Source organism: Accipiter gentilis, chromosome 7 (assembly GCF_929443795.1).
Source record: "Accipiter gentilis chromosome 7, bAccGen1.1, whole genome shotgun sequence".
Classification (NCBI taxonomy): domain Eukaryota; kingdom Metazoa; phylum Chordata; class Aves; order Accipitriformes; family Accipitridae; genus Astur; species Astur gentilis.
This window is the reverse complement of record NC_064886.1, coordinates 23,005,589-23,030,070: the sequence shown is the minus strand read 5'-3', so window position 1 is coordinate 23,030,070 and position 24,482 is coordinate 23,005,589. Positions and strand designations below refer to the sequence as shown.

The window sequence follows — 24,482 nt, the reverse complement described above, 5'->3', positions numbered from 1 at the left end:
GCAGCCGGGGGACCAGAAGGACGCGAAACGGCCGGCTTCTCCTCAGCCCCGCCGCAGCGCTGGGGCCCGGCTCCCTCACGGCTCTCTCCGGGCACGGCCGGCCCCGCCGCCATGGCAACGCTCCGCCCACCTCGACCCCTGTTTGAATCCGCTCGAGCTCCCGCTCTTTTCGTCCCCAATGGAAACTCGCTCCCCCGCGCTTGCCCCGCCCCCTGCGACCAATCAGCCGGGCCCTCCCTGAGGCTCTCCGGCCAATCAGAGCAGGGTCTGTCTCCCCTCCCCTCGTCCCGTCACCCTCCCGTTCGTCGGACAGACGGACAGAGCGGCTGGCCAATGAGAAGGCGGACCTGGCTCCGGCTCACCCAATAGAAGCGGGCGCAAAGGTCGCGGCCGGCCAGTAGGGTGGCGGGGGCGGGGCGGCGCCGAGCTCGAGCGGGGCCGTTGGGGCTGGCGGCAGGTGAGCGGTGGGTGCCGGGGATCGGGCCTCTGGGACGGGACCCCGGGCCAGGCCCGGCCTCCTCCGAGCACCGCGGGTGCGGCTGGGCCTCCGCGGCCGGCCGCCGGGGAGGAGCGCGGCGTCCTGCCGTGGCCTGGCTTCTCCGGGGCCGGGCGGGAGGCCTGGGTGATGGCGGGCCCCGGCCTGAGGGGCTGCGAGGCGCCTGTGGGGAGGTCGGGGATGGCGTCCCGAGTGCTTGGGGTGCCTGCGACTGCTAGAGGAGAAATCTTCCCCCTCCCGCGCCGTTTACGTGACTGGTTCTTAGTTAAAACAAGCGAGCGCTGTAAAAAGCCAGAAATAAACCCGTGCTTGTGGAGCATGTGCTTAATTTTGGGTGGTGTTCGGGCTTTTTTTGGTGAACTTTACGTTAAAGCAGCTGCAGCATTATAACTGCTGGAGATATAGAGTGGGGCCTGGGTTTGTGTGAGCAGCACCAGGTGCTGCGTGGCGAGGAGGAGGAGGCCTTCTGTAAGGGCAAGCTTGTGCTTAAGCGTTCAGCCTTGTGGTTAGTAGTGAGGAGCCTTCTGTGAAGCTGCCTGCTGAGCTGTTGCTCAGATTCTGCTTTTTCAAAGCACTCCGATTTTTCTCAGCTGCGCCTAGGATGCTTGTTTACAGGGATTTTCTGTCTGCGGGCTCCTCCATCGACTGGGCTGTGTTGCAGAAGCACTGGCCTTTGCCCCTTTCAGGGAGACTCCAAGGTGCCAGTATTAATGTCTTTTTCTTTTTTTTTTTTTAAATTAAGAAATATGCAGGGTTATTTAACCCACAGTGGTGAATGTAGGCAGTATTTTTAAGTCTCACAGTTAGGTGATGGGGAAGATAAAGGCTCTGTCATGCTTATAGGTGGCAATTTTATTATGAATGTGAGTTTAGTGCTGGAGAAGCAGTACTTGGATCACTGAATATTATTGTATCTTGACTGTATGACTGTTCTGGTGGGAAGTGGCATTTAACATCTATTTTTGGCCTAACTTAGGCTGAATCGCTAATTAGGATAAGAATTATAACATGATTTGTAAGTTAGAATTTCTTAAAAGATCTATAAAAATATTTGAGCATTAGTACATCCCCCCTCTAGCCAGTCTTGTATACGTTTTCTAGTTATTTTTTTGTACTAAAAGCAGCCTTTGTTCTGCACAGCACCTAGCCTAATAAGTTTTGGTGTGTGCTTTGGGCTCTTAAGTAATGCTAAAGGTCTACAATTGCCAAGGCCTTTCACGTTTATGATTGCCTAAGGATTTTTTGAGAATGTGAATGACCTTTGGCAGCTCGCAGAATTTAATTCACACACACCCTCCAAAACAGGACTTTTTTTTTTCTTGGTGTGCCTATTTATTCAATTAATGAAATAATCTTGAACTTTTTTATGTTGTAAGACTGCCTGTAGAACAGGGTGACTAAAGTGCTCTAATTAGGTGGCTGACAGCTGCATAATAATTAGCAATGCACAGACTGTTGTCTCTGGTTTTCTTCAAAACCCAAGGTAGTATTTCTATTTAGGAGGTAACCTGAAATCTTTGTCCTGAAGTTGTTTGCAGGGCAGCCATTGTTAAATAATATATGTGAGGTTTTACTGCAAATTGTGTGTTTATTTAGTCTCAGGCTGAATATGAATCCGTGAATGCTGATGCTGTAGGTAACTTGCTACCCATAACGTCTGTGGTGGGTTCTGCTGTGATACACTTTCTGGGTTTATGTGGTGTTGGTGAATATAAAGTACCTGAAAGGCCTGTTAAGTGAGCTGTGGATAAGGGTCACTGTGGTCTGTTATCATAATGGAATTTTATTCAAAGAAACTTGAAAATAAACCCACCTCCTTAGAGCAATGTCACAGACAAAGGACTGCATTGTAGAGCTTGTTTCTGGATGTATTTGTGGGTGTTTGTGCAATGCTACTCGCCACAGAGAATCTCTAGAATATTTCCAAACTGTTCTCCAAGATCCACATGAATTTACTGGCAAGTAAATGATGCCAGCAAGAAATCTTTAACTTACCATATTCATCCAAAGGCTGACTTAAGTTGATTTTGTGATGTGCCTTTGGTGCTAGCTGCTGTTGAGCCAAAGACTTTGAGTCCAGGACTCTGGGAGGGTGCTGCCTGCTATGCCAGCTCACGTATGTGTATCAACTTTAGATAGTTTAGCTGTGCCGCGAAAGGACAAATTTTCTTTCGAGGCTTTTGTAATCACTGACTGCTGTCCCTGATTCTTGCCACTGTCAGGCTAGAAATAGGGCGGATGCTTGCAAATACTAGTTGTTTTCTTCAACTCTTTTCAGAAATGGCTCAAGAAGAGATGGAAGTTGATCTCCAACCAGTGGCTGGTTACTCTGTAGAGAACCTCAGGACGCTTCCCACAGAGCTTTCTGGTCACACAGCACTGTTGTCCCGTGCTCCAGTGCTCGAGGAAGGAGAAGGCAGCGTTACAGTTCTTCCTGCTGATGATGCTGTTGTCATACCAAACGCTGGTACAACAAGGGAAGCAGTTGCTGAGCCTGACCCGCAGTTGGGTCCTGCTGCAGCTCTCAATGGACTGCAAAGGCTACAAGGGGCACTTGATCCATATCGGCCATTTCACATGCCGCATGTCACGCAGCATCCGCGAGTGAGGAGAGCTCGCAGGCAACAGAGAATTGGTGGTTCCCAGAGGACAATCAGTGCCAGGTAAAGCAGCAATGAACTTGGATCTAAACTGTGCTCTCATGAAGTCTGGTATTGTTTTGAAACTGCCTTGCTTCCTGGCTTATAGAACCCAGCTCAGTCCAGGTTGTGGCTGAATTCTGGGCAGCTCACATACCTTTTAAGCTCAATAATGGCACGGTGCTCTCTGACCTCTTCTGGCAGGATCTTTGCTCTTGTTAAATTAATTGGTCCATTTCTTATCTTGGTAGTGGTGGTGTTGACTTCTGAGCTCTTCTATGCTTTCCACCTTGCTTGCAGAGCTGCTTGCACTGTTCCCTCCACTCTGCCAGATTCCTGTTGGTGCTCCCTGCAGCAGTGTTGACTCTCGGCAGTTCCAGCCAGCATTTAGCTCAGTGGAGCTTGTGCTCTGTTTTGCATTTCACCTTTGATTTGGGATTGCCTGATTAGGTTTTCTGGTGACAATTGCTGCAGAAACTTTCACAAACATGCAAACTAATATTTTTCTGTAGGAGTTTTTTGTTACCTCCAGGCAAAGAAAGTAAAAATTCTATGTTTTACACCATTTGCGATGAGTTTAAAGGGTGATGCTCTCCAGCCAGAAAGCAATCCCTATTTCTGGTTTGTTTGTTGCCTCATCTTTGTAGCTTTTGTAAATGCCAAGGGTGAAATTATAATTAACTGGAGCATTGCCTTTAAATTCAGTGAGACCAAGAACTCTTCTCCTCCCAGATGATTAATTGTAGCTGTACTATCTGCCCTTGGATTATGTGTGAAGGTCACTGGAATTCTCGGGGCTAGAAGGCAACCTGACATACTTCTCTTTTGAATCTGAAGGGTAATTGAGAAGATAGCCGAACTGATGCGGGGAGAGGGGAGGATGTTTCTAGCCAGGGATGAAGTTCCAGTAGAAAAGAAGAGAGAAAGTAGAAAGACTAGGTGCAAAGTAGTCAATGGAATGAGACTCTGATACAGGCCTTGTGTGTCTAGTATTACCAGTAGCTTTGTGAACCATATCTGAGTTAGGACTGTAAGTACAGGTTAGGAGTTCCTTAGGCTGTTAGTGAATGATACTTATGTCTTCGCTTTTCTTTCCAACCCCACCCCTCCCCCTCCCACCAAAAGAAGACAATATCATTGTTGTAAGGAGAGGGAGATTTTCTTTGAGCTGAGCAAAATGAATGGTTGCTGTAGGATATCACTGATTGTTCATAAAGCAGGCAATTGTATGGGATTGCCCCTCTACTAGACGAACTGTGTCCTGATAACTTTGATACCTTCCTATTGGAGTCAGAGCTTTGGAATTTTACCACAAACAAGCATGGAGAAACATGCTGAGGCTTTACCTTATCTGAAATAACTGGCTTTTATTTCTTGCTTTTCTGGACTCAGGTCAGCATTGGACAGTTACTTTCAACTCAGCAGGACCCAACAGCCAGCTACAAGACCAGTTCCACGTCTGGAGTCCTCGCATATTGCAAGGGACAACCAGGAACACAGCTCAGATGAAACAATAGAACTGAGTGACTCTGACAGCAGCACTTCTGCTGAGGAGGAGGACACAGTGGAGGCTGCAGCACCCCTGTTACCATCAGCACAGGAGACACTTCCAGCAGCTAGCTCAGGTTTGTGCTATATTTGAGCTGTGTAGAGACTGATTTCAGAAACTCATTTTCCTGTTTCAAAACTCAGTGGGGGAAATCCTTTCGAGCTTCACAACAGATGGTGCTAAGAGATCATTATGGCCACAGCTGACGGGAGCAGGTTGCTACTGCAAGGCTTTCTGGCAAGCCATTCCTAAGGGCAGTAGCAGCAATGGGTGATTGCTACCATAATGTTAAATGCAGTCTTTTTGCTATTTGCAGGCTGCTGCTTATAAGTAGTCCTGGAAATGTTAGGAATAACTTCAAGCTTAGAGATTAGTACTTAGTGCACTTCTGCTGTTATATATTATGAAGGAGCATTATTGAAGACATCAAGTCACATCTCTGGAGATCAGCAGTGCTTTCAGTTTTCAGAGAAGGATCTGATTCAGTATTTTTTAATGATTTGCGATTTCAGTCTGCTTCAGTTTAAATTTTTCATTTCTGTAACTTCTGGTGACACTTAGCTGAGGAGGCAGAAGTACTTAGGACAGTGGACTTTTTGTTTGTCTCTTTCTTTCCTCGGCTTTTTCTGGCTCACAGTCCTTTATCCAAACTCATGTTCACAGGCTGCCACGCACTTCAGTGACATTGTTTATGATGAACATATGCAGTTTATGTAAGAGTGACAAATGCTAGTCAAGGTTATTGATGCCCAGAGAATATGAGAACAAGGGTGGGGGTTTTGGGTTTTTTTTTTGGTTTTGGTTTTTTTTTATTCAGTCTCTAAGGAATGTCCTTATGCTTCACTCTCTGCCCTTAGTTTTGTTTTTGATTGGCCAGTCTACCTTGACACCTTTTTTTGAGGGTACATCTATGAGGTGTTTTTTGAACAGATTCATTCGACTTGCTCTGAGCTAGTCTCACATGTGACAGGAACTCAAGCTGTTAAGTGCTGTCTAATACTGTGTGAACATATGCTCTCCGTAGGGTTTTCTGGAATTCCCTTTGCTTTTGGCTTATATAAGCCACTGGTTCCTGTTCAGCCCAGAACCATAAGGGCTGAAAACTTTATTGGCATTAGCCAGGGTTAGGTGATACCTCTCTACTGGATTGAGAGTGTCTGCCTTGAATGCTAAATGTGCCTAACAACTCTTTTGTTTTGTCAGGAGGTGGGGGGAGACAGCTATTTCTGCTTCTTTTTTAGTATGCTAGTGGTGGTAATCCAAATGTAGTGTTTCTGTGTGCCCATGCTTCAACAGAAGGGCTAACAGAGGCCCACCACAAAAACATATGGCCCAGCAGAATTGATAGTTCAGATAACTACCAGCTGGAAAACTGCTTAAGTCAGGGTGAATGGACAGATAGCATACGGTAAATGCTTTCTTGGCACATGAAATATGCATGCTTAGATCCCTTGGCAAAATAACTACTTCTTATTGGTGTCTGTCTTTCTGTGGGCGTAATGATGCAGGGTTCTATCCTTACATCAGCCTAACTATAGACCTGTACGCAGATATATTTGTTTCCAGCAAGTCAGAAAAATCCTGACAACAATTGATTTCTTTAAAAGACCTCTCCTTTTTCACTGAAATTCTGCTCCTTTTTATAAAAGAAAACACAAAGTTCTTCAGCACTGCTGTTGATGAATAGAAGGGCTTACACGCAGACTGCCTGACCTTCAGTATCCAGGACACTGATCTGAAGCTTTGTACATAACCTGTGCCATTGTTGCACTGCTTGCCTTATGCCCTGATGATTTCAGATCAAGCCAAGGAGAACTTGTTTTTCCCCATTATGTAGCAGTTCATCTAAGCAATGCTTTCTTTAGTTTCCACTCAGGTCCAAGCAGAGCTGTCTCAAGCTTCGTCTCAAGCTTCTACAGAACATGGAGGTCATGAAGATGAAGAGGCTGAAGTCCAGCAAAAGCAGGTAAGGTGACCTAAATGCTTTTGGAGGCAGATTTAAATATGGTCAGTTCTGCATTTGTCTAAAAAAAGTTGTGTGGTTTTTTTTATTTTTAATCCTAGAGAACTCCACTAAAGAAACTGGAACCATCAGTTCCTGTTGCACCACTGGATGAGGAGGAAGGGGATACTTGTGCAATCTGCTTTGAGCAGTGGACCAATGCTGGGGACCACCGTCTCTCAGCATTGCGGTGTGGACACCTATTTGGTTACACATGCATTGAAAGGTGGCTCAAGGGACAAGCAGGGAAGTGCCCCCAGGTAAAATGGACATTTATGTGCCCTGGAAAGGACTTGCTATTGGGTAACTTCTGCTGCAGGCATGATCACTGGAACTGTTACAACTGCATAAAGTATCCACCTTTGCCTGCTGTCAGAAATAACAAAAATCACCTTTATTTTGATGTGACTAGGCCAGGAACAACTAGCACTGCTTTAAAGGGAGAAGTCTGACTTGGATTTTCTCCCTTTAGTAGAGCATTTGTGAATAGCAGACTGAGAAGTTTGAGAGTTCAAGTGCTAAACCCGTAATTGGTTTCAGAACACTGCTCTGTGGTCCTGGAGTGTGGGAATGGCAGACAGATTCCTAGAAGCAATTAACTAAGCATAAAGAATACGTTACTGGACAAGAAATCTGTTTGAGAACTGTTTTCTGTCAGTTAATATTCTGTTTTGTACTGCATCTGCTTTTGCAGCCTTTAAGCAGATCAAGCTGTTGAGGTAGCTTGCAGAGAGCAAACTGAGAAACAAGTTGCATCCTTTAATGTCCATTTGCAAGTGGTAGATCTGCTTTTTAAGGTGTTCTATTTGGTTTTCTTTCCATGGGTAATATTGATCTCTTTCAATTAGGTCTACACTTCTCTGTGATGTGCTTCCATTCCTTATTCCTTTTCAGAAAGGAATGTTGAGAAAAAAACAGGTCAATGAGTATGTTGTAAAAAGGATTCAGTTCTGCTGCTTTCTGAGTCGGTGGCTGGAAGCCCAGAATTTCTTTGGCTTTGTCATTTTGAGAGCTTCCATAGTCTTGCTTGACTTTGTGCAGGATTCCTTGCTCTCAACAAGCAACTTCCTGTTGATGTGCACTGTGATTAAACCTAAAGAATCACTGTTGCCGCAGCAAAGGCCCAAACCTTATTTTTCTTATCCCTGTCAAGTCTGTGTAAGCTTTTCTTCAGCTACTGCAGGCCCAGATGGAATTCTTGGAGATGTACCTGGCATCTTTGCTCTTTGGAATTTTGTGACTGCGTTCTTCTTGGACCCTAACAACTCTTAAGGGGGTCTTTGCTCCCCGTTTTTCTTCCAGTGATGTAATTACTGAAAATTTCCTGGGAAAACTTGCTCTGGAGAGAACCTTGGTGCTAAATCATCTTACCTTCGTTTTCAGTCGCTGTCCTTTGCGACTGGGCATTCTCTGACTGAATAGCACAGAGCTGCTGTGTGTGGTGCTCTGTATACTAAGTGGCTTGAGTGCAAGTTACTGTGAAATTGCACCACTCCTGATCCTGCCACTGACAGCTGCTGGTTGCCAGGAAAGCTTAGCCACTTACTGCTCTGCAAGGCAGCTCTTTACAAAGGGAGGGGGGTTGTCTGATCTGAAACTGTTGCCCATGATATCTTTGTGCTACTAAATAATAGAGAAGTCTGCATTTTAAGCGCACATAGTAATTTAATGTTCAGCAGACGTTACTTGATCTGGGTATTCACTGCCTCTTTTCTGATCAACAAAGTACATTTGCAAAACAGTAAGCTTGCAGATACCGTAATTTCTTCCAAGTCCCAACTCAGCGGGGGAGGCATTATCTGTTTTTAAGGTGACTCTAAAGTACTAAATGGTCACAGCCGTTTAGTAATGCACAAAATTGTTGAAATATCTGACTCCCCATGTATCACTGAAATCAGTGGGATGTCAGTGTTTCATACAGACACTGGAATGCTTTTATGGATTTGGGCCTATAGGATTTGATTAAAGGAATATAGTATGTAAATAACAGAGTTGGGAGTATACTCAGGGGTTCCTATGTCCTTGTCTGTTGGCCAAGCAGCTAGTCTTGATTTTTCAAAATAGGGGTTGGGCTGGTGTTTTGTTTTAGATCTTTTTCCCCCCTCTTTGACTTTGTGTTGTTGTTGTTCCTGGAACTTACCTGACCATGCTGTATCACTGGTGCTTAGCAGAGTAAATTTAGTGGAAAGCAAGGAGATGCATTGTTAAACGTGCAATATGGTACACAACCTAAACTGTTGTTGTAGCCCCAATTAGAGTTCTGGTGTCTATATGAGGGAATGACTTGCAAACATGCTATGTTAATGTTTGTGTTTTTGTGGATTTGTTTTCAAGTAGACAACCCCTCCCTTCAAAGCTATAAGGATTTTTCAAAATAATACACGCCAACTTGTAGGCATCCATAGTTTGGACAGTTAAATTCTTGTAGATGAACTGAACTTGTCTTTTATTTCAGTGCAATAAGAAGGCAAAACGTTCTGACATTGTGATCCTGTATGCTCGCACTTTGAAAGCGCTGGACACCAGTGAACAGGAACGCATGAAAAGGTACGAAGTTTCTATATAAAGATACAACCTCACTGACTGCATGCCATTGAAAGCTGCAGTCTGGCTTCTACTTCTTGCTTTAACTTCCTGTATTGTCTAAAGCAATCCCCTTTGGGGTTTATCATGGTATGGCTGGCTTAAACCATGGCCTTGCTAGGTTGCATATGTCTTACCTGGAAAGAGAGTTTTCTCTTGGAACAGAATTCTTGAGTCTGTGCTTTGCAGCACTGAAGTAGCAAAAGCTGTCTTGTGCTGTACCCTCAAATGTCATTGTGGGAGAACATGCAGGGTTGTTGCCAAAAAGCCATGTATTGGTAATTCATCATTAGATGAGAAAAGCGAGGCATAGTTAGAAATGCAAGGGAGGTGAATAGCTGACCTTTTCTGCCATCTTTTCTGCATGCATTAGACAGAGTAATCTCTTACATGAATCACTTTCCATCTTGCTTTGTCAAATTCTTCGTGTAGCTTTACTTACAAGAGGTCAGCTAGCATTACTGTGACTCAACTTCCCCCTTCACCTTAAATGTAGACTTTTTATTGAAAAAAAGGAGAAAAGCAGGTATGAAAATGGGGACTAATTTCTTTTCATTAAGATGTTGTCACAGATACTACTCTGAAACTAAAAGGCTGAAGATATCTGAGTTCTCCTGAATCTTGTAGTGAATAGAATTTAATTGGGGTTGTCTTCACATGTCTCTAACTATACTGCTGTTCTTTCAGTGCAGTCTTTCAACAGATACCTCACTATCCTGGTCATTACTAATCAGAAATGATTGAGGAGTAACTGTCACGAAGGGAAAATATTTCTTCTGTCCAGATTGGCACTGCCTGATGGTGTCTGAACTGTACCTTTAGAAGGGTCATGCTTCTTTTACTGGATTGACACTGCAAAACAAACAATAAGTAAGATTTTTTCAAAAGCACAGAAGGCATTTGGGTGTTTAAATCTTGTTATCTTTCATGGAGAGGTAGTTGTCTAACCGCTGCTTGTGTCTCAGGATCTTGCTGCAGACCTTTCCCACTTGCCCTACACCTCCTCTGCCTCCTGTTTTTGTTGGGAGGCAGACGGCAGTGACTGCCTGTCAGTCCAGTGAAGTTGCTGGCAGTGGCTGCTTTGTGGCACACAGCCACGAGTGGAGGACAAATGTGAGCACTGATGCATGCATCAATATTGTTTGCACATAGCCTTGAATTAGGTGTACAATCATGGGTTTCATTCTTCACATTCAGAAAAGCCAGTCTTCAGGCTCTGGGTACTTGTATAAAGAATGTGTTTGCAATGGTTAAATACAGCATTTCACCTGTTTCTTCTGCAGCAAAGAAAAAAAAATCATGTGAATAAGCTATAGGTAAATGACAGAATTCTGTGCTTGGTGAACATGCAAGGCTAGGTCTGTATATTTAGAAGGTACCTTAGGCAAGCTAAATCTCCCTGCACATGAACTACTGAAATAACTGGAGTATTGCAGCTTTTGAAGTGCAGAATGCAGTGGTCAACACTATAGACCAAATTTACAGATAATTTTAAGGAATACTGGTATTTCTTCTCCCTCTTTAACTGTTCTTTCATATGTAAAGCCCATATGAAAGAGAAATGGAAGTGTGTTATCTAAACTGTTGCCACTAAATCTATGTGTGCGCTTTTAGGCTCAAGGTGAGGTAGCAAGTATGGCTTTTATATGGGTATGCACAGAGTTTATCTGTATCTGTCTATTTCTGATACAGCTATGTCTTCCTGAAATACAAAATTAGTTACTGGTAGTAGAAACAAGCTTGAAGATCTTGCTGTGTTATGACTTGCTGTATTACTGACATGGTATATTATGTGGATATTGATGGTATAGAATTTCCTAAACTGTTTCTGTAGGGAAAAAATGATTTCTCTTTCACTCTACTAAATCAGTACTTTTGGAGAGGGTGAGGAGAAAGGCGGTTATTTCTGTGAAATAATACTTGAGTGAGTCATTCAGTACAATTGCATAATTGAGAACATCTTGAGGTGAATGTACTGGATGAGTGTGGTAGCAGATTTTCTGTTACTTTTGAATTTACCTGAACAGGACTTGTGTTGGGATGAAGTCTGAGGATAGGAGTTGACAGCCCAGAGAAGCATCCTAGATAATACCTAGTCTTAAGGGTTGCTTTTCTCTTGTTCCTCCAGCTCTTTAGAAAAGGAGCAAAAGTTGCGGAAACAGGCAGAGCTGGAATCTGCACAGAGCCGTCTCCAGTTGCAGGTTTTGACAGACGAATGCAGCAAACTCCGCAAGCAAGTTCAGGTGAGTCTCGTGCTACTAATACACAGAGGATTCCCTTTCTCTTCAACCTGTCTTTTGCATGTTCCCTTAGAGGAGAGAAGACAGGATTCCAGTTCTAATAAGCAGTAAGTTTTAATAAACTCAACTGGTGAATCACCAGGAGTATCCTAAACGGTCCAGGCTGGCATATTCATACATAACATGAACTACATAACACTGACTTTTTTTTTCTTTCTTTTTGTTGTGTGCTTCTAAGATTTAATCAAAGTCGCAAGTACAGCTTAGCATTAGAGTTTTTTGGCTGCTGATGTTGCAGGTTCCTCCTCAGGTTTTGTGGTGCCTGGAAAGGCCTGGTAATAAGCACCAAACTTAATAATTCTCATCTTTCTCTTAGCTGCATCAAAATAAGCTTTGGAAATCTCTACAGTAAACCTGTAATGGCCCCTATTATCACTAATTAGTCAAGAGCCTTTGAGAAGCAGTTTGTGAAGAGGTATGGCTATTTGCAAAAACAAAAGAAAACAACAAAAAAAGCCCTGATTTTTTTGTGAAGGTCAGTCCAGCATACTACTTAAGCATCTTCTGGTACCATGAGACCTGGTCTGTCAATAAGGTAGGCTGTATGCGTGGGCTGAACAGCTGCTAAGAGGCACCTCTGTCTCTTAGAATACAAATTACTGAAAATAAATGACTGCTTCCTTTCTGGCTTATGCAATACTGCTATATTTTGTAACCAATCACAGTTGCTTTTGCAGGATTCCTATAAATTATGGACTCCACTGGTGCTTCCAACTGAATTATCTGGCATGTTCCACCAGCGCTAGGTTTTCCAAGAGCCTGTTTCAAAGCTAGCTTGCTAGTTTTTGTTGTATGAAATAGATGACATGTAATCTTTCACTGTCTAGTTAACTCAGTTTTGTGCTTTTCTCTACTTCTGGAGTTTTTAAAGCCTTGGCTATTCATGTCTGTACATTAAGCAACATCCTCTTTGCTGAAGTCTTCCTGTGTGACATAAGGCTTTTCAAATTGCTTGCCTAAATTCCTGCATGAACTGTGTCCTCATCAAAGCTAATAAGAAAATTGGTCTACTTCAAACTTTGGCTTAAGAAAAATGTGAATAAGATAAAACTGCAGGTCCATAATGTCCTCCTGCAATTCTTTTGGTGTTAAATGATAGAGTATCCAGTCTAACTGAATTGAAGTCGTGTGTTATAAAGATTAAGTACCCTGTGTTCTTTAAGCTCTGTTTGAGTATTTATACTGCATTCATCACTGTCCTGTGGTGGTTAATGAGAATGCTGGAAGCAGTTTCGAGGTGCTTGTTTATACTATGAATAAACGGAGAGTAAAACAATTTGCTGGGGAGCAGAAAATCAGCCGGAAGCCTGGAGTAAGTCTCTTAAGTTGTTTGATTATATTTTGAGCATATGCCTAAGGAGTTTTCCTTGTCTTACAAGAGGTCATCTAGTAAAGCAGCTACTTGCATGGAATTGATAGGTTGGAAGGGACCCCTGGAGGTTTCTAGCCCAATCCTAGTTGGGTAACTTCACGGTTGGGTTGGGTTGCTCAGGGTGCTGTCACGCCAGGTGTTGAGTTTATGCAAGCAGATCACACATCCTCTCTGGACATCCCATTGTTTGACCATCCTCACTGAGAAATTTTTTTTTCCTAACATCTAATCTGAATTTGACTTGTTGCATCTTGAGTCTGTTGCCCCAGTCCTTTCAGCAAGCAATGTTACTGATGGCAAAAGAAAACATGTTTAACTAGCATACAAAGCTATAAGTCAATATAGAAAACAAAGTGCTGTGGGATTACAAAAGAAGTGTGTGAAATGTCCATGTAATCAGAGGGACATTTGGTATGGCAAAGTTCAGTTGCACAGAACTTTATTGGAGTAGTTATGATGTTAATTGGTTGCACACAAACCTTGGTGTCTGAAGTCTTATGGAAAGCAAATGGTTCCCTGCAAGTCATTGTGTGACCCCTTTTTTGTCTCTAATGTGCTTGAGGGCTGTGCCTCATCAGCAGTCATGTCACTAGTTATGACCTTTTTTAGGTTTGTGTGCATTTTTCCCTGCTCTTGTCCATTAACAGTCTTGTCCATTGTACTTTTGGTATTGAAGTATTGAAGGTGATTGAGGCTAGAAAATGGATGTTTTTCAAGTCTTTAGCTATGTGAAAATACATGAGGAAAGGAATTGAAGTTGAGGGGAGAGAGGGTAGGTAGTTAACTAAAACCCTGGAAGAAAGCTCTCAATGGTGTTTCTATATGTAAACCTGCAGTGTGTGCTGTGCTGAGCTATATGCTGCACGCTGCATGGCAGGTTCAGACTTGCATTTTGGAAGCAGTGCTGCTGAAGCCTTACTTTTGCCTAAAGTTTTTCCCTTGTGAGCACAAAGAACTTGGGAATCAGATGTGAGCTACTGCAGTACTCCTCCTGAATCTGCCAAAATTTTCAGTACAAGTTAGCTAATGATAAGCAAACTATCTCTGGCTTCTGGCATTAATGCCACTGATCAACTGGGATAGGAGATTCATTTTTGCAAGTGGGAAACAGTAGCTCTGTGTATAGAGCAGTAAAAGGAGGACTGGCAGGGAAATGACAGGATATTGCATGCTGCTGTGGAGAAGACAGCAAGTGTAACTGTGAGCCTTGCAGAGGTCAGTTTATATTGCTCGATGTATTGGCAGAGGTTTTTTAAAGTAGGATTTTCAGAGCATCCAAAAAGAATTGGATGGCAAAATATCAATAAAAATTTGTGAACCTAACACCTTTAGAAAAATTTTAGGCTAATGATTTTATTGCATAAATATCTTTCATCTTTGTGTTCAGCTCCAGTTTATGTCTGGGGGAAATCTAAAAGTAAAAGCTGCTATTTCATTCAGCTCTTTACTTATAGTGAAGCCACTTGAAAATGCTCTGTGTCTCTTTGACTGAATTGGAACCTGAACCAAAGGGAGGTGGAAGGTGGAATGCCTGTAGTCCTGGACCGCAGTTTGAGGTTGTACAGCCATGTGTTTATCTCTATTAAATGCAAGGCTGGGGCTGTGTAGTGCAAGATAGCAGGCATGGCTTCTGTAAGAGCTCTGTGGGAGCACTGCCAGAGAGTGACAGTCATCCAGTAACTGCCTTTGTCTTTAAAGCCTCCTATCAGCTATTAAGACTGTAACCTAATACTCAAAAGAAAACTTCTGAATTTGTTATAGCTCGTGGGTTTCCTTTCCTATTCGTTGTGCTCTCCTGCTTCTACTTCTCATGTTTAATCCTCAGGAAGACTTCTGCTGTATATCCTCTTCTTTCCCCAACCTGTGTGACTGTGTTCATTCATCACTGCAATGGCAAGGTGAAATCTAGGAGGCAGTCATAGCATGTGCAGAGAGGCAAGCATGCCCTTAAGGCCCTTATTTAACACCAGGCATCAGGAAAACTGTGCAAAACATCTTAAAGGAAGGTTTAGGCTTACATTACTGAAAGAGTGTTCTTTTGAACACAATTAGTGGAATTTGTTCTGTGGTGCAACATTTTTAATCACCTTGGTAATGTGCCTCCAGTAAGACTTCCTGATTTTGCTGGGTTTGTCCATTGTGTTTAAATGTAAACATTGTACTAATGGCCCTTGTGGTTTTAATTGCCTGATTTCCTTTTTAGTAACTTCTGTAAAAGTTGAATGTTGAGTGCAGGTGACAAGGAGAGTTTTGTAAACTCCCCAGAGCAACAAGTAATTTTAATCTCTTCTGATCCTCAGTGGTGGTGATATCATCCTGCCTTTTAGAAATAAAGAGTTTATTAAATTTTTGATTAAAAGTCACTTTCTTCTAAGTTACCTGTGTTTTCACTGACTGCTTACTCTAAGCCCAAAGCTATAGCTTCCATCGTAAGTGACCTGGCAATGCCCACACCTCCTCTTTGTCCCCGGGTTGTTTTGTCTTTGTTTGCTCTAATGGGATCCTCTTGAGTCTTCAGCCTACTTTTTTTGTTTTTATTCCCGTGGGGAATCTGCAATGTGCTTGATGCAAAACAGATCAGACACCTGTAAAGTATCAGAATTGCTCTCTTCTTGAGCAGTTTCCAAAAGTTAGAGGTCTTGATGAAACTATTAATGTAGAGCTTGATCTTTGATCTTGTCTCTTTGAAAACTGCTGCCTTTGCTTAGATGTGAGTTAAGTGGTAGTGGCTGGTTCAATATTGAAACTAGCTTGCAATCTGCTGATATATTCATAATATCACTCTTGTGGCCCTTAATTGTTTAAAAATTACACAGTGTTTGAAGCACAATCTATGTTGCTCAGACAACAGAAAGCAAGTAGCAATTTTAGTATATACACTCCCTCTAATATCCCTGGGGTTCTGTACTGTCTGGTTTTGCCCTTGGATTACAACAAGCTGGTCAAAATGCTTTTTTTAGGGGGCATTTTTAGTTGACTTGCAATATGCCAGTGCCACTACTCGCATACACACCTCACTCCTGATGATCTCTGTGGAAAGAGGAATTCTAGGAATACCTTGTTGCTGATGGAAGCTGTCCTTGGCTGCATCTCTGCTGAGCATCCTTGAGCATTCATCAGTTGAGGTGGAGGAAGGGGCGGGGGCAGGTGGTGGAAAACAGGGCTGGAGCTCTTGAGAGTTGTGTTGTTCCTGGAATTTGCTGCCTGGGGTTTACAAGAATAGGGTCATCTTCATTAAATAGACTGACTTGTTTCCTGCAACGCCCTTTATGTTGAAACTTGGGCTTTTATTTTTTTTTATGGGGTATTCTGGAAGTTCTAGAAAATGGTTTTAATTGACTTTCTCTTGTGGCTTAGCTGCATGTAATACTTGGCAGTTCATTCTCTTCTAAACAGCATTGATCTGCTAGTAATTGTTATTGGCTTTTATGCGTTGCCCAAGAGTCCTCTCTTTCATGGAGTCTAATACATACAATAGCAGACTTTGAGTCCATTCTGCCAGAATTTGTGTAGCATTTGTACGTTTTTGTTGCTCACTCTCATAGTCAGTGCACTTGGAAATACAGCATTTCAGGAACAGCGTGGAAACGGGACCATATTTTCCCTCTTTATCTGAGAGCAAGTACAGTTGGAACTTTGGGAACAGATATCACAGAAGGTTACATCGCCAGTGATGCATTAAAGCTCTTTGGTTTTTGTTTGGGTTTTTTTTTTTTTTCTCTGCAGGAACTGAAGACTCTGGTGGCGCAGCACAATATGAGTGCTTCTCAGCAACCTGGCAGCTCCCGTACCTGCATCCCAGGCAGCCTCCCCTCCAGCCAAAGCCAGCGCAAGTACCACTTGGAGAAGGTTTTTGTGGTGTCTCAGACTGGGAACTGCAGAGTAATGGCATACTGTGACTCACTCAGTTGTCTTGTGGTATCACAGCCTTCTCCACAGTCCACTTTTATTCCTGGTAATTAAGCAAATCAAGATTTGGGGGTTCATAGGTGAAAGTTAAATATGTTTTTTACTTGATACCTGCTTCTCTGCTTGACCTTTGCGTGTGCCTTGTAAACTGGGAATACTGCTAAGACTTGCTGTAGTTCATCTGTCCCCTGCATTGGCAACTCCTGCCTTGCAAGGTAGCTTGTTTCCCCTGTCACTTCTATAGCAGAATCCTAGCAGAGGGTCTCTGGCTCTTCTGCTGAAGTGCCATATCCACAAGAAGGTAAAAGGTGTGTCTGGTACTCCTTGCAAAGGTGGGTCTTTTGAGACAACAAGGGGTCAGTGCGCTAGGGCCTGCAGAGATGTTTCCAGTGCTTGAGTGAGAAACATTGCTCCCCAAATTGTAGGTGGATTGATCCACATGCAGCTGATTTGTCAATACTCTTTAAAAAAAAAAGAAAACTCAAAAGCAAAAACTTTTAATATGATTGGTAGGAGCACTGTTTCCTAGTGAAGAAATAGAAAGCCAAGAAGTCATGAGCAGCCCTGGTTTTTGTCTCACTGTTACAGCCAGGGGCAAGTGACCTGACATCTGGACCAGTGCCAGCTTGCTTTTTCGATGAAATAGATGTAGCATTAGGAGTTTGAGAGAGTTTATTTGCAAAGTACTTCAATGCTTTCTGAATGATGAAACTTAATTTATTTGGTTAATGGTTTGGAGATTAATACGCCTTATCTAGGCATAACAAAATCATTTTCTGCGTTCAACTGACCTTTATTTTTCTGGCTTTTGGAGCCAGGGGATGAATCTCTGAATGGAGGCTTTGTGGTGGCTCCTGTAGGACACAGGTTAAGTTCACCTGTAGCCATTCTTTGCAGTGACACTTGTTCTCTTAAATAGCCATGTAATCCTACTGTGTGTGTGTTTTTATCTAGGCAAAAATGGCAAAAGAGCAGCAGGCTCTTGTAACAAGAACTGTAACGCTGATACTGAGTTTGCTCTTGCTGGCTGGGATCCTTAAGATTTAGCTCTGTTGCCATTTGTGGCAGTTTTTAACCAGAACAGCAAATAAATTCTACGTGTTCATCCCACCACAGGCTTCAGTACAGACATTGTAGTTCTGGCATAGAATTGCTAGTTCTACACATGTGCTGCTTTGCAGTAACCTGCTTTATCCTTCTTCTGTCACAGGTTGTGGTGTTAAGATGATGAGCGTGGCCAACCTGAAGAGCAGTCAGTACATCCCCATCCATAGTAAACAGATTCGGGGACTGGCTTTCGGCAGCCGAGCAGATGGCTTGCTGCTCTCTGCTGCTCTGGACAATACTCTCAAACTTACCAGGTGAGCCCTGCTGGGGGGAGCAGCCTGTCCCAGAGGAGTGTTGCTATGTGCAAGAGAATGGATTGGATTTTGTTCTGTCTCTAGAAATGTCTTCCAGCGCTTGCTATTCTGCTTACCAAAAGATGTTGCCAAGATACCATCAGGTCTGCATATTCTTCCTGCATTTGGGAACTAACAGAGGGAAAGACTTGTTCATGCTTTTGGATCTTTTAGGTGGAGGTGTTAGGGAGTTACTTGTCTGTGATATTTTTCCTGTGGAGAACTCGGTGGAAAAGAAGTAATTCAGCGTGGATCGGCCAAGTTGTGTTGAGAAGAAATGTAGCATAATGTATAGATGGGAAATTTACCGTCCACTTGGTTTTCTGTTACTGCAAGGAAATGTGAAGCATGGGAACTTGTATGGCCTAAAACAGAAACAAGGGGTGTTTAAGTCGGGTGCTTTCTTCCCTGCACTAATGTTGGCTTCTCTGATTTTAAACTTCTTGCAGAGCATGGAATTCATCTGGGATATGAAATGCGTAGACAGCATTGTTGTGCACATGCTAGAGGAACAGAGGTTCTCTAGAGCTAGCAGAGGCTTAAAGTAGCAGGTTGGAGACTAATTATGCAGGGGCTGAGAAAAATGTGTCTGAGTCTGTTAGAATTTACAGCCTATGAGCATGTTCTCTTGCTGCTCTGATGCTCTTCAATCTTAAGCTGCTTCAGAACTTTATTGGCTGATTGAGTCTTATTGAGTTATATTAACGCCTTGCCCACATCTGTCTATCAGTATAGGATGAGGCAGGATATGTCTGTTATGACTGATTAGTCCCAATTCTTTCCCATGAGTGAAGCAATGAAGAGACCTTCATCCTGCAACAAAAATGTCAAGAATGTGGCTTTCCTGTTACCATGTTGAAATGTTTGCTAGACTAGTTAAAAGTAAACAAAACTGTCTCTGATGCTAAAGTCAGCATACCAGACTTCTAACCAATGAGGTTGATACTCTTTTCATGGTTTAATCTGGAGAGTGGCTTCTCATCGCGGTATCTGCTCAGACACTTGACTCCTATATCTGCCTCTCGCTGCCTGGTTGGCTGCATTGGAACTTGTGATCCTCTTGCCTTTGTACTTGATCCCACAATGCCTTGGAGTTAGGTGCTTGCTTCAGCAGCATCTTCATGCTGCTTTCAGGCTCTCTCTGAAAGAAAAGTCCCTCTTTAGTTGTCTGTCTTCCCTCTGATTTCAGAGTCATCCTACCAAAAGGAATTATCCAAGATGTCATTAAGTCTCCTGTTCTGGCTTGCAAGTGTTTAAAATAGCACCATGACTTTAGTTTTTTTTGTTTTTTTCCCTGTTGTTTTAAGCTAGTCACTGTTCTGATATCAAATTCCCTGTCTCCCCAGTCAGGTTTGTCTTTGTGGTTGTTCCCCTTATACTTACCTGGGAGCAATTGCTTACTACTTTGGAGTTCTGAGCATAATCACCTTCCCAAGGGAGGAACCCATGTGTTGTGAAGGATATCAGGGTTACTTTGATATGTGCTGTCTTCTGTCTCCCACTATTCTCAATGTGCTGAGCCTATGTCAACAACACTGCCCTTTGCAAATACGTTCTAATCTGACACCAACTTCATCTGCTCTTCTGGGTTGCGCCCCTTTGTGTACTCCCCTCTTCTTTCTTCCACAAATTGAGTGTCTAAAGAATTAACACTATAAATGTGCTTTTAACTCTACCCCACTCACTGTCTCGCTCTTGCCTAAACTGGATTCTTTTGAAGCATAAGCACTGTTTCTCTCATGTAAAAAGAGGGACATAATTAACAGGAGATGTAATCTGAAGAGATGAGCCCTGTGATCTCAGGAATATGCAATATTACGGGATTATACTGGATTCACTTCTCCTAATTGTTTCCAGAAAAGTAACTTAGCTTTCTCTTTCCATTAAGGCAGCTGAGACCCTGCTCTGAGATTTCCTTTCCCAGTCTCCAAAGATCAATCTGGAAAAAGAAGCATTGGTCCGGAAGAATTATAAATCACTTGACAACATTCAAGTGATTACTCTGTCTAGATTTTCCAGATTCATGTCTGGAGTAAAGGAGGAATTAATTCAGAATTCAGTCTAAAGAGAGATGCTTCTATCTAAAGACTTTAAAAAGCTAGATTTTCTTACCTTAATTATGCTATTTTCTTATCAGTAGATGCTTGTGCAACAAGCCAACACTTCGCTTTTCTTCTGCAGCTTGGCAACAAATACTGTGGTGCAGACATACAATGCTGGCCGTCCTGTCTGGAGCTGCTGCTGGTGTCTCGATGATACAAACTACATCTATGCTGGATTGGTCAATGGCTCTATCATGATATATGATTTGAGAGACACGAACTCTCACGTCCAGGAGCTAGTCCCTCAGAAGTCCAGGTATGGCATAAGAATTTTTCATTCCTCTCAACTTCACTAATATACATTATGCTAAACATAGCTTCTTCCATAAATCACACAGCAATTGCAATAGTTTAAATTTTTATGTGACTGTTTTGTAAAAAAATTCAAATTTACCACAGATGCGAGAAGTCTCTCATAAGGTTGCATGGTATGTGTATAACTTAGTACGAGTGCTTGGCACCTGTGTCTTTTTAAGGCAGACAGTAGTCAGAACTGGACCCACCAGTGCAACCTAAGCAGGGGAACTGACTTTGTTTTGGAGCTGGGTTTAGTATTTAATTTGGAAAGAACAAATTACGAAAAGGTGTGAGATGCTGGTACTTCCATCTCTTCTACTCAGGGAATCAAATGCTGATTTACACATCTGATGTGTGCTGTCTGATGCCCCTTTAAAACATAAGGCTCAGTAGTTAAGTTGATTTTCATTTATTCTTGACAAACCCATTGGGGTTCCTTGCTTGAAGGACTGTTTTGTAGCCTGCTTAGGCCCTTTCTTTGCAACATGTTTGGAGAGACTGGAGCTCTGAAGCAATGAGGCAGAATGCCAGCACGACTGCAGCTGGCAGCACTGACTGCTGCCAATCATACTTTCAGGTGCCCCATGGTATCGCTGTCCTATCTGCCCCGGTTGGCCTCAGCGTCACTGCCTTATGGTGGAATATTAGCTGGGACCTTGGAAGGAGCCTGCTTTTGGGAACAGAAAGATGGCAACTCCTACCGGCCTCATCACCTGCCACTGGAACCTGGAGGATGCATCGATATTCAAACAGAGATCAGCACACGGCACTGCCTTGCGACATACAGGCCTAGTATGTAATGGTGTGCATCTGCAACGTGCTTTTCATTGCCTCTCTGGCTTGCTGTTTGAGTTCGACAGTAACTTTGGTGCCGAGGGCACGGCAGAAATGTAGTACCTGCCCTAGCCAGAGCAATGAGCATCTGCACATAGATAAGAATTGGGCAAGGGCAAAAGGAGGCAGCTGCAGGGTGGTGTTGCTTGTATTCCTATAGTTAAAAATTTCCTGCAATTAAATTTTCCAAAGGTTACCTTTTTTATTTCTGCCATGCAGGTAAAAATAACCCATGTGTGCGTTGTGTGATGATGGAACTGACTTGCAGCCCACTGACAGAGGCCTCTGAAGATGTGGTGTATTCTTCTAACCCAGTTCAGACTTTCAGTGCTGGGCCCACCTGCAAGTTGCTGACCAAGAATGCCATTTTCCAGAGCCCGGAGGAGGATGGCAGTGTCTTTGTGTGTGCTGGTGATGAGGCATCTAATTCTGCCCTGGTATCTCTCATTCCTTTCAGTGTGATGGAGGGTTTTATTGCAATTCTTAAGAGAGAAGTCTTATCAGTCACTGCATCAGTGTGTTTTGGTGGAAATTGTTTTGTCACAGACATTACCCTGTGCAGGTTGGTCTGTTGTACTTGCTAGAGCAGGTGTAACTTTCTGTTAGCGTGGGACACTCAGTGTTAGCCAAGGCCTGTGGTCGACATCCATTGGAAAGAATGTAGGCAGCAAGTCCCTGTTGTCCACCAGAGGAATGCAGTTGGGTGTATACTGGCACAACTGGGCGCTGTAAGTGGCGTAACAATCTTGGTGGGACAGTTAATGTGTAAGTGCTGTGAGGGAAGGACGCAGGCTCCTTAGGAATGACAAGGAGAAGGGTTGGCCCGTATGTGAAAAAGCAGCTCAGGGGCAGAGGATGGACAACAGGCTGCATGAGAGCTCATGAGTCAGGGTCAGAGGAGAAGGCAGTCCGGGTGACACCGTGCTGTGAGTCTGTGAAAGACCGTAACTTGAGGAAAGTTTTCTCTAGAGAGAGGAAGCTTTGTTTTGGATGGGAAGGGAGAATCCTGCAGTCTTTGACCTTGCTTGTCTGTCCCACAGCTATGGGATGCTGGCAGTGGCTCCTTGCTGCAGAAGCTGCAGGCTGACCTGCCTGTGCTGGATATCTGCCCCTTGGAAATGAACCAAACCCACCTCCTGGCTACTCTGACTGAGAAGACAGTGAAGATCTACAAGTGGCAGTGAGAGTGGTCCCCATGCCTGCCACAGAGAGGCTTTCCAGATATGCTGCTGATTAACCCTACTCAACCGCTCACTCCCAGACTGCTGCCCTGCAAGTGCCACTTACAGGAGACAGGAACCACTACAGCATCTTTCTGGCAGTAGGCAGGATGTGGTGGTGCCTAGAGCAATTCCCTTCTTCCTCCATCTTCTTAGGTCTGCCGTTACTTCTCTAGTTAATTTTCTTCAGTCAAACTCCGCAAGCTGCCTCAGCACAGCAATAACTCTTGGACTGTCTCCAGCATGTGTTGCTGTACTTTTTTCCAGTGTGAATACAGCACGGGGAGTTGCAAATCAATTCTATGAATCAACAAAATAAGAGGAACTTGAAGACCTGAGACTCCCACTGCACTTTCTTGTGGAGTCCTGCAGTGATTACTGGGTGATGAAAAGGTGGCAATATTGGCACCTCGCTAGCATGGCTGACACTCAGTGTAAAAGCAAGGTCACTGCTTTAGGGAGCATATTCCCATGTTCTTTTGAAGGACTAGGGTCAGTTGGCAGAGGAGAGACCCTGTTTTGTTGGCCATGGAGAGAACAGGCTTGGAAAATCTAGAGAGATCCTTTTTCTTTTGCGTTTTTTTCCACGAGCATATAATTTACACTGTAACGCCTTAATTATCTGCCCCCGTTTCCCTCCCTTTTTCTTCACTGCTTCATCCGCAAGCAAACTTGGACAGTTTGGTTGTGGAAAATGAAACTAGAGAAGTACAGGTAAAGAGGAGATGATTCTTCTACTGTTGGCTGCTGATCTGCATGTTGTCCTTCCTTAAAGACAGCAATGTACTGAAACGGACAGTACCTTGGAAAAGAATGCTGGCTGATTTTTTTTTAGTTGTCGTCCGTCCCCCTCCCCCCTTCCCCCCCCCCCCCCTGCTTTGAGGAACTGGTGGAAACTCAGGGATTTCATCAGCTTGCTTTCACTGACCTTTTGCCTTCCTTAAATCATAGTTGCCAGCTCACCGGCTGGTCATAGACAGCTTCCAGTTGTATTTGATTGCAGGTGTGCTGCAGACCTGCTGGTTTATGTAAATCTGAGCCCATTGCATGGGATCACAGGTCAGGGGATATGTGCTGGCCAAGTACAGTGGGCTCTTAGCACCCTTACCATAAATACACTGAGGAGCGGGAGAACTTTTATCTCCAGGTCAGATAATGTTTAACGAAAGCAAACTTGCAAGGATGCTGGAAGCTGTAAGACCAGTTCCATATGCTGGAAATGTATCCCTTGGCACACCTCTGCCTCAGCCTGTGGTAAGCAGCATCTGTCCTGTTTGGATTGAGTGGGCCACAACTTAAACTGCCAGAACAATTTTATTTTCTGAAGTCTTGGGCTTGCACAATATGATCCTGTTTGTCTTCCCTCTTAAAAATGAGATTGAGAAGATCTCTGCTTAACTTTATATTTTTCTGTATAGAATTTTGTTCCTATATTTTTATATACTGTAAAAATAAAGCATTTATAGTTATCAAATATAACTGGTGCTGCTGTACTTTAAAAATATCTCAGTGATATACATTGCATCTCTTGTGAACGTAAACAAGCATCCCTGTATGCAGGCAAGGTTTCTCATGCTATGTATTATTCCCAAGTCACACTTTGCTTCAGACTGAAATAATGAAGTTTTTTAGTGAATGAAGAGTCCTCACTGAACCTGCTGCTCTGACCAGGTGAGGGGAAGGGAAAGGAAAGGACTGATCAAAGTCAGGCTGTGCACCTGAGATGTCCTCTTAATTGGAAATGAACTCACTGACGTGAGACTTTTGGGCATTTTTAAC

The 24,482-nt window shown here is 43.4% G+C and overlaps 1 protein-coding gene across 2 annotated transcripts; it reads left to right on the top strand.

The window, feature by feature from the left end:
* Nucleotides 1-367: 367 nt before the first annotated feature.
* On the top strand, nt 368-23,557 carry RFWD3 (ring finger and WD repeat domain 3). Of its 2 annotated transcripts, XM_049805809.1 has the most exons (13): nt 368-457; nt 2,775-3,159; nt 4,528-4,760; nt 6,550-6,650; nt 6,749-6,946; nt 9,142-9,233; nt 11,398-11,512; nt 16,668-16,896; nt 18,061-18,211; nt 20,432-20,608; nt 21,227-21,441; nt 21,703-21,920; nt 22,524-23,557. In XM_049805809.1, exons 2-13 carry the CDS (start codon nt 2,777-2,779, stop codon nt 22,665-22,667), a joined length of 2,256 nt encoding a protein of 751 aa, XP_049661766.1. In that variant the 5' UTR covers nt 368-457; nt 2,775-2,776; the 3' UTR covers nt 22,668-23,557. The 2 variants fall into 2 exon arrangements, with proteins under 2 accessions (XP_049661766.1, XP_049661764.1); XM_049805807.1 differs by having other exon boundaries at nt 21,703-22,634.
* Nucleotides 23,558-24,482: the final 925 nt, after the last annotated feature.

Excerpts from the sequence above, each read along its gene's own strand:
- RFWD3 (XM_049805807.1), top strand. The coding sequence starts at position 2,777 with ATGGCTCAAGAAGAGATGGAAGTTGATCTCCAACCAGTGGCTGGTTAC. Across the intron at positions 16,897-18,060 it reads ACAGTCCACTTTTATTCCTG|GTTGTGGTGTTAAGATGATG; the intron begins GTAATTAAGCAA and ends CTTCTGTCACAG. Across the intron at positions 20,609-21,226 it reads CTAGTCCCTCAGAAGTCCAG|GTGCCCCATGGTATCGCTGT; the intron begins GTATGGCATAAG and ends TCATACTTTCAG.